This window comes from Juglans microcarpa x Juglans regia, chromosome 5D (genome assembly GCF_004785595.1).
Source record: "Juglans microcarpa x Juglans regia isolate MS1-56 chromosome 5D, Jm3101_v1.0, whole genome shotgun sequence".
NCBI lineage: Eukaryota > Viridiplantae > Streptophyta > Magnoliopsida > Fagales > Juglandaceae > Juglans > Juglans microcarpa x Juglans regia.
In genome coordinates, this window is record NC_054602.1 from 24888545 (window position 1) to 24898111 (window position 9567).

Here is a 9567-nt window from a genome sequence, read left to right on the forward strand (position 1 = left end):
TGAGGTTGTTGCTAACGGGTTGGGATAGGAAGAAATGATATTTAAAATTCAAACAAAACTCTAAAATATTATAAAATAATAATAATAATAATAATAATATTTATAACTATAAGAAAAAAAATACATAAAATTTATCTTATATCCTAATTTTTGGGTCAGGTTGTTACAAGAAGTCTAAAGTAGAATGAGAAGAGAAAGAACAAAAGAATGAAAATTAATAAGAAGGTAGATGGAGAGTGGGGAATATGAGTGAAGATGAAGTTGAACTTGGTTCTAGAGATTTCTAGTTGTCATCAACTGATTTAATTTGGATCGGGGTTGTTTCTATCTAATTTGATTTGTTCTAGAGGTATTTTAGTCAGTTTGGATATGTGTCAGAGACATTTTAAACTAACATGGATCTCTTGCAGGGGCACCTTGGTCAGATCGACAAAAGTAATGACGGATTTCAATCGAACATAGGTTGTAGAGGGATATTTTGGTCCAACTCATCACATGAAATCCTATATTGTATAATCAATTATTATTATTATTATTATTGTAATTGTAGATAGGTGCAATAGGCTGGCTGAGCAAGTCTTTGCACATGACAAAGGATCAGAAGGGAGTAGTTGGGTATGGGATGGGCCTGGCCATGACTGACTGGAAATCGGTTCGCTGCGCATGGCCCAACGACAATGCGGCTTCAGCGCTGGGAGTGGGGGAGTCAATGCGGCAATGCAGGAGGTGTTTGCATGGCCATCCCGACGTGTCAGCCTAATAACGAAACACCAAAACCAGCCGTTCTCCTGTTGAATTTGTCCCGCAATATTGCAATTTGCATCAGAGCAAAAAGGACTACCCCATTCTGCACCTCAGATGATGGAGAATGCGAAATTGAAGCATCTTTCCACCGTTGCCAACGATGTCTTCCGGAGATGCGCTCTGTATGCGATTTCTCTTTTCCTTCAAAATTTTCTTCGTTTTGTTTTCTCTTAATATTTTCCTTTTGAGTTCCGAATTTGTCTGCTGACAGGAAACTAGGCACTAGTGTTGATAAATTGGTGGAAGAGTTCGAAGCCGAATATTGGAAACCAGACGAGATCAGCACGAGTAATATTAGTAGTAATGGATATTCAAGGAAGCTTGTGGAATTTTGTAGTGCAAAGGCCTTTGAGCAGGAGACGTGCCAAAACATAGAAGAAAAGATTAACGATGGATCATTTAGCCGTTTCACGTTCGACATGATGATTGCTTGGGAGATGCCAAGCTCTGCGGATGAGGAGGCTTCTACGGTACGGACGTTGGCTCTCTCTCTCTCTTTTTAGTTTTTATATTGGCATCGGTGTCCGGAACAGTATCCGGACTAATCTCCGACATACATCCCGACTAATCTCCGGATGCACAGGCCCTTGTCGAGTTTTCCGCATTCAAGTAATCCACCTATACATCGTTTACACACAAGGGGTGGGAATTTAAGCCGTTTGAATTAGAAATGATCGATGATCTGTGAATAGTAGAATAAAATATTATTTTTTAATTTTATTATTATTTTAAAATTTAAAAAAATTAAATTATTTATTATATTTTATGTAAAAATTTAAGAAATTTGTAATAATAAAATGAAATAAATTGAAGTAAATTTTTAATCCAAACTGTGGTTAAATCTTTACCACTTGAGCGAACCTTACTTGCAATAATTAGGCCTTATACCCATGATCCCAAACATATGAGCAAAGCTCCTTGGTTTGCATCCTTACTTTACACTCACTCCAATTAAAAAAATATTTCATGAAAGCCTACTTAAATAAGTGGTTATTTTACTAATTTTATATATCAGTTTCCTCGCAAAAATAAGAGAATTGGTGATTTTTTTTTCTTTGGGGTGCGGAGGGTTGTACTTGTTATGTTCTTAGGCTTGATATGAACAGAAGCTTAGATGGCCGTCTGGTGTAGACTACTAAAAATTCATGCTTTACCTTACTCGGTAGTACTCTTTTCTTTTTTGTTTAAAAATTTTTCTTTTCTTTTCTCCCTCTCTTTTCCTTCCTACTTTTTTTTTCTTGCTTCTTGACTGCAGTTTCACTAATTTACCAAAATCGAACTCAGAAAACCGAGGGTTATTGACAAGATAGTCTATAGTATGCTTATTTGCCTGTGCTTCTTCAGGCATTTACTTGAAGTGTCCTTATTCTCTGCTCTTTGGTATGTCTTATGCCAATGCATTAACCAAATGTAAGTTCAATTAACGGCTTGTCTGTGGCACTTCGTAAGTACTGATCAATTTTTTTTCTAATTCCTTCTCTGATAGTTTCATTGTTGATTTATGATGTAGCAGGAGTGTGTGGCCAAGGAGAGAGAAGACAAGAAGATACCTGTAAAAGTGGATGAAGAACAAGATGATATTCCACTTTTCTATTCAGACCTCATGCTACTCCTTGTAAGCTGTAAAAAATTTTCTTTGTTAACTAATGCTACAACAGATGAGGCATTGCTAATCTTCAACGTTGGCCAGTTTCATTGAAGCATAAGAAAAGCATCGGCTAGCTTCATTGAAGAAAATCTAATGAAAGTTGTGGGATTAAGGGTCAATCCAAGTCAAGATATGGAAAGAATATCATTTATTGATGGAGTTGCTTGATTCTCAGCCCTTATCACTGAATACCTTGTGTCTAAACTTTGCATTTTGTGCACTGTCTTCGTAGGTTGATGATGGGCCAAACGTTGGAGAAGATGGATTTGCGTGGTTTGCATCACTAGTTCCATTAGTTGCAGATCCTGTTAATGCAAGATTTACCTTTAATACTCTGACAACACCAACAGGCAATCGGCTATTTTTTCCTGCGTACGACAAGTTTCTAAAAGAAATTGACAAGTAAATATCATATGAGGCATTTTATTGTACTTGAAATTACATACATAGACCATTTTTATTGTTGAAGAAACCATATAGCACGTTCTAGGTGTAAAATTGGTTGGTTGAAAACTGATTGCGTAGTGAAAATAAAGATCACACATCAGACAACAGACTGCATAGAGATCATGAAGGGTGCCTAAGATATTGTTTATGTAATTCTATTTTCCTGGTCGTATCCAATGGGGCAAAATGCAGTGTATAAAGTAGGCTTTATTTTATCAATAATCATTGCTCTAGGCACATGAGCATGCAGGGTTGCATGCTTCTATTTCTTTGGGCTTAATCTATTTTGACTAAAATATTCTCTCTTAAAGCTATTGAAGTTGAGCCAAGAAAGAATAAGAAAAAGATTTCTCAAGCTTTAATGCACAATGTTTAGGTAAGTTTAAAGTAAAGATAATGAAAAAAGGAACAAGTAATCTCTGATTGTACACAAATATGTTTGAGGAAATACACATTGATGGCTGATATATACATTTATTGAAATCCCATTTCCAACTAACTATGCCTTTCTTGTGGAATTCTTGATTTTATAGATGCACAAAACATTTGCAAAAACAAGCCACACCAAAGGGTGTGGAGCTGGCTTACGATGAAGTTATATTGCATGTCGAGGGAACTGCAACCTCGCAGAGAGTGATACGGCACATCGGAGCAACAAGTTGGCCTGGTTTGTCTGATGATTTTCTTTTATTGATCACTAATTGAGGTGAGAATGCTTAATCCTTTAATTGATTATTCCTTGAACTCACTATGAAGCCTTTCCAGGTAGGCTTACCCTTACCAATTATGCTATCTACTTTGAGGCTTCGGGAGTAATAACATATGAAGGTGCATTCAAAATAGATCTTTCAAAGGACACTGAACATAGAGTGAGAACAGCTTCTACGGGACCATGGGGTGCTCCACTTTTCGACAAGGCCATAGTATATGAGTCCCCTGAATTGTAAGGATACTTGCTTTCACATGAATAGCTGAAGTCACATATGTTTAAAGTGGATGAGCTTGCTTATATACTGATGCTCTTAGGGTTACATGCCTTCTAGTTTGGCCCAATGCTTTAGGCAAGTTATGACATCTTCCATTGTTTGACATTAACGGTAAACTTCGATATCATTTTTATCAGTTAAAACACTCGATTCTTTTTAAGGCTAAAACACTTGATTATTTTGTTTGGCTAGACCATTGGTAAACGCATGCTAATAGGGGTGATAATTTTGATCTACGATGTTAGATAAGGTTGTGTAATCCTGCTAATAGCGCCCCAAATAGGCATATGCATCTCAAATGAGCAAGCTTGTCACCTAGCATATTTTTGCAATATGATTTATGAAAAAACATTTTCTACCAATTTTTTAGATCGGAAGCAGTGGTGCTCGAGTTCCCTGAGGTAGTGAGCTCCACAAGACGGGACCATTGGCTTGCACTCATAAAGGAGTTTATGCTCATGCATAGGTTCTTATCAAAATACAAGGTGGAATGTCGAACACAAGCTTGGGAAATGCATGCAAGGACAATATTGGGGATCATAAGGCTTCATGCTGCAAGGGAATTACTAAGAATATCAGCCCCTGCTCCAACAAAATTCTTAATTTTCGCTTTGTTTGATGAGTTTCCAAAGGGAGATTATATACTGGAAGAACTTGCGGAGAGTCTAAAGAAGGTTAATAGTAGGCACCCGTGCAGTGCAAGTTCTATCCTCATGGGTCTAAATATGTCGCTGCCAATCATCTCAGATGTGGAAGCAAAAGCAGTTGGTGATAAAAGTATGTGTGCAGTGGCTTTAGATGAAAACCAGACGACATTGGAAACTGTTATTAATCAAGCTAGAGAGGAAGAAAAGAATATTGCTATGGCTCAAGCTACCACTGAGGGTTTGAAAGAGGAAGGAATCGCTGAAAGTGCCTTTATCTTTAAGGTAAGGACCTAACTCAAAACTATAGAGATTAATCTTCCAATTTCAACATTCATTCACATTTGCCAGGTACACAGTACTGGCAATGTCCCATGTTCATTTTTTCAGTTATTTAGCCAAAGGGGAGAGTGGCAGAATCTTTCACACCCCCAGTCTAGAAAAGAAATGATTTTGAACATCTTATCATCATCATCATTCAGCATGCCATGATTGGTCGGGGCCAACCAAGACTAGAGTCTGGTTGGCCTAGTTATTTAGTTTGATCCTACTTTTGAGGCATAAACACTAAAACTTGCTTGTTTCCAATGAACCAAAGATGTTAAAGGGGGGACTCATGGATGTGTCAATTAATTTTTATACATAGGAGCTACTAACGCCACCTAGAAGTGCAGTACTTTGGTTTCAAGAAATTCTTACATGGGAAAGACCCGCAACTACCCTCACGGTGCTTGCTACAACTCTTATAATCATCTACAAGTAAGTTGTTTCTCACCTTATTTATAGTTTGATTTTTTATTGGATGAAAATTTGAGGTGCTTAATCGTCTCTTATCCTTTTAGGGAGTGGGTTGGAAAGGCAATCGCATCTTTCCTTTTATGGGTTGTGGCAAAGATGTTTCAGGCAAGAAGAAAAAGGATTAATGAAAGGTGCAATGAGATTGTGGTTTGCACTGCCTCTGACCAGACTACAATAGAGAGCATAGTCTCAGCTCAGCATGGATTGCAAACTGTTCATCAGTTGCTGCGAAAAGCAAATATAGCAGTATTGAAACTATGGTCAATATTCATCTCAAAGACTCGTGAGGTACTATTTTACAAATCTATGCAATCACTTTCTTCTACTAAACTAATTTGTTTACGTAATTTGATTAGCAGTCACTAAATTGTGAGTAAAAGCAATCTTATCTTTTTGTGCCATCATTAGGATTGAAAAAGTAATCCTCTTTTTTAATTTTTATCATCGATAAGTTGAAGAAAACATTCTTGGATTGATTTTGAAGCAATGTGCACTGACTTTTGATGAAGACTGGCTTGTAGTTGGCTTGATTTTATCCTCTGGATGTCATCACTTTGTTTCTCATAGCCCATAGATAACGGCCATGGCAGCCAGCAATTATTAGAAGACAAAAACATAAAAGGAACTGTTACCCAGTGACAAGCACCTATCGGTAGTAGGGTCGCTACCTGCAACTCCCGGATGGGGCCCGCCGGCTCTGCCCTCAATGGGCGGGTGCCCCCGTCAGGATGGGGGCCAATCCGCCCACCCTGTCCAAACGACCTCCCAAAACCAACCAAAAAAGGGAAAAAAAATCCAAAACCAAATTTTGGCAAAGAGAGATACTTGGGGCAGGATTGCCAGCGGTGACGGCAAGAGAAAGAGAGAGAAAAACACACACACAAGGGGGAGGGGGGTTTTAAATAAAACTTAATATAAAACGACTGACATTTTGGAGAGCTCTCCCCAAAACGTCATTTTTTTATTTTTTTTAATATATATGTATATGTATATATATATAGGAAAATTTTATGTGCAGTCACTTTTGTATACTCTTTGCGCACTCTACAAAAGAGAACCAAACATTTTTATGTGGGGGAGTCAATTTTTCTAATGTGTAACGTTTATAAAAAATAAAATTCTTATGTTTAGTTCCACGGTAAATGGTAAGATAATAACTATATATAAAAGTTACATATTGATAAAATTATCTAATTTAAAAGACTTTTCATTTCGAGGAAAAATATATAATTTGTCATATGCATGTAGGAAAAAAAAATTTAAAAAGCACAACTTATTACCTTCTTTAGATTTCTTATGACATACTTTAATGGATGAATAATATTCATCCATTATCAATTTTTGTAATGATATTTTTAGAAAGTTTTTTTGAATAAAAACTAATAGGCAAATTTTTATAAACTCATCTTTCATTCTAGTATGTAAACTAGTTTAACAAGTAGCATGTCAAATCTGAATATTTTGGTGCCACTTTAAGTATATAATGCTACAATTGAGATCTCAATTAAAAATTTTCTTGCTTAATGAATTTTAATGGATAAAAGTTCTTAACTATTTTTTCATACAAGATATCAACCTTAAATGATTATTCAAGTGTTTATTTCAGTTTGGGTTTCATATTAAGAAGCTGGTTCATATTAATAAGTTTATTATTCTCATAAATTTAATTTTAGTTTTAAGCTTTTTTAGAATTCACACATCAAATTGAAAGAATTGTTAGGGCAAAGAAATTAATTTTGAAGGGACCACATCATGATTAATATATGATAAATAGAAATTAAATAAAATTTTGGGCCATATAAGAGAAAGTTAGAAAGACATTTCTATGTTTATACAGATTTTAGAATTTTTGGAGAGTACATGAGATTTACAATTTTTTTGGGTGGCTACATAAAATTCTGATGGGAAAATTGTGAATTATATAACTTTTGGGAGCGCACCCCCCCCCCCCCCCCCCAACAAAGGTATAAGTGGTTCCGCCACTGAGCCCTGGCCAGGCGGGGGCCGGAGGTAGTGGAGCCCCGTCACGCACCCCACTCAATAGTTGCGCTAGAGAAGAACTTAGTAGCACATTTGAATATTTTTAAGGAAAGATTCAACCTAGCACATTTAAATATTTTTAGAGAAAAGATTCAACGTGGAGGCTTATGAGGCTCTTACTATGGCAGGGAAACTATTAGGATGGATATGTTATATCTTGTTTGTATTCACACCCCCATCTATCGCAATTGCAATCCTGAGCATTTTGAGATACAACATTTATATGGCTAACATTTTTTAGTTCATGTCCCTTATCTTCCAATAAAATAAAAAAAATTTCCATAATCAAAGGGAGATAGGAGTGTTACTTTTATTTAGACAATTAAAAAATAAAAAATAAAAAAAAAAGCCTCCAAGCCAACTAGGCACAATAGATCTTGCTTGAAGTTGATGAAGTTTAGCTTTGCGCTATCACATTAGGAGAACCTAACTTCTCTTCACAATCACTCTAGGAGAATCTAGAAAGGTATATATGGAATTCCCAGCAAGATGATACAGCATCTATTCAAGATGAGTTATGCCATGTACTGCATTCTCATCCCACTTTCATCCTAATTATGCTGATGTTATATTACCTATCAACCATTAGATCAACTCCTGCTTTTTAAGATGACAAATTCAAGAATGGATTAATAATACGACATCATCATGGTAGGATAAGAGTGGGTGAGGCTGCAGCATATAGGATTTTCCATGGTAATGTTATATACTTCATTCATATCCTAATTTCATCCCACTTTATAAATGTACGTAGCACTTTCCATCACTCTTTGGACCATCTCATAATTTTTTTTAAAAAGAATAATTCAAATGTTGATAGGCAATCAACCTAATCATAGTCGGATAAAGGTGGGATGGTCAAGTAGTCTATAGAATTTTCCTTAAATAAAGGTCAAGCATCTTCGGTGGATTCACTCGACACGATTCGTTTAACAATTCATTTGCATGTTGAATTGAAAAACTATAGTACCAAATGTGAAAGGTTTGCAAATCCACACGTGGTTGTAATTCCCATCAAGCCACGATTAATAATCTTAGTTGTGCTGATTACATGTATATTTGTGGTCTTTCATTTTGGTATGATATTTTTTGTCAAACAGATCATGTCGGGTCAAACCATCTGATATAAAGAGTTAAATGGGTTGTATCTGGTTAATCCGTTAAATAAGCTAATCAAGATAGCTTAGGGTTGATACAGAGATGACCCAAATCTGAAGGACATGACTCATTTGACTGCCCTGATTTTGCCACAAAATTCAAGCCACAACTAACCAGCTGAAAGCAATGAACTTGTGACTCTTTGTATTCTCCTGATCAATTAAAAGACGAGGGGAACTACTGGAAGATGTGGTGAAATGGAAATAATTTATTGGTTGCTTTAAAAAAAAAAAATCAGTTACATGATCATGCATCTCCGAGAATTATTTAAGAACTTTAGCTTTATAGAATTAAGCATGTATTTTTCTTGGTTGCAGCATGCAGATATGGTAATGATAGCAATGATTGGATTAGCTATCTTACTAGCAGTAATTCCATTGAAGTTCCTTCTTATGGTGGGCACGTTGTGTTTTTTCTCAATGACATCAAAGCTAGGGAAGCACTCGGGAAGCTATCAAGATCAAGGGAGCAGACGGCTGAAGGAATGGTGGGACTCGATTCCAGTTATCCCTGTCCGGGTTGTAGACAAGCCTATAGACAGCCCTACTTGCAGCTAAGCTTATTGTTGTTTCATTGATTTTTAGATCGATCTTGTGCTTGTTTGTGATATATACAGTCCCTTCTCCCTCATGTTGGCCGGCTCTCGATGCTTGCATTAGCAATTATGAGTCATGATGGCTCCAGTTGTCATAAAATGTGAATCCTGATGCAATGTGCCGGTTCTTGTGGGTATGGATGATGCTGCTTTTGTGTTCAGTCATGGTTTTGTGTAATCCTTCTATTTCATGGTGGAAAAGGCTGTGTTCAATTTTTTTGGCCCATAACTCATGACTCATAAGCACCCGATTGACTGGAAAACATAAATATAAAAAGGAAAGTGCTGTTATCGAGAATGAAGATCTAACGTTTTGGAGGGACATTGCACTTGTGTCTGATGAACATTTCCCCTTATCAACTAAAGATGGTGTTCAACTAGCGTAGGAATCAAATACAATTGTTTGCAACATACTAACAAACATTGTAGAGTACTATCGTTGAACAT

The 9567-nt window shown here is 36.4% G+C and overlaps 1 protein-coding gene and 1 long non-coding RNA gene across 2 annotated transcripts; both read left to right on the top strand.

Moving 5' to 3' along the window:
• The first annotated feature begins 766 nt into the window (after nt 1–766).
• On the top strand, nt 767–9281 carry LOC121266443. The gene is made up of 10 exons (XM_041170257.1): nt 767–926; nt 1016–1274; nt 2318–2419; nt 2685–2854; nt 3433–3566; nt 3665–3842; nt 4256–4814; nt 5176–5288; nt 5372–5615; nt 8843–9281. Exons 1-10 carry the CDS (start codon nt 859–861, stop codon nt 9080–9082), a joined length of 2067 nt encoding a protein of 688 aa, XP_041026191.1. The 5' UTR covers nt 767–858; the 3' UTR covers nt 9083–9281.
• LOC121266444 lies at nt 7725–8671 on the top strand. The gene is made up of 3 exons (XR_005940806.1): nt 7725–8216; nt 8259–8349; nt 8650–8671. It is a non-coding gene; the product is annotated as an uncharacterized LOC121266444 (long non-coding RNA).
• Nucleotides 9282–9567: the final 286 nt, after the last annotated feature.

Coding starts and splice junctions, on each gene's coding strand:
- LOC121266443 (XM_041170257.1), top strand. CDS start 859: ATGATGGAGAATGCGAAATTGAAGCATCTTTCCACCGTTGCCAACGAT. Junction 2,420..2,684: donor CAGACCTCATGCTACTCCTT/GTAAGCTGTAAA, acceptor CTGTCTTCGTAG/GTTGATGATGGGCCAAACGT. Junction 3,843..4,255: donor GTATATGAGTCCCCTGAATT/GTAAGGATACTT, acceptor CCAATTTTTTAG/ATCGGAAGCAGTGGTGCTCG.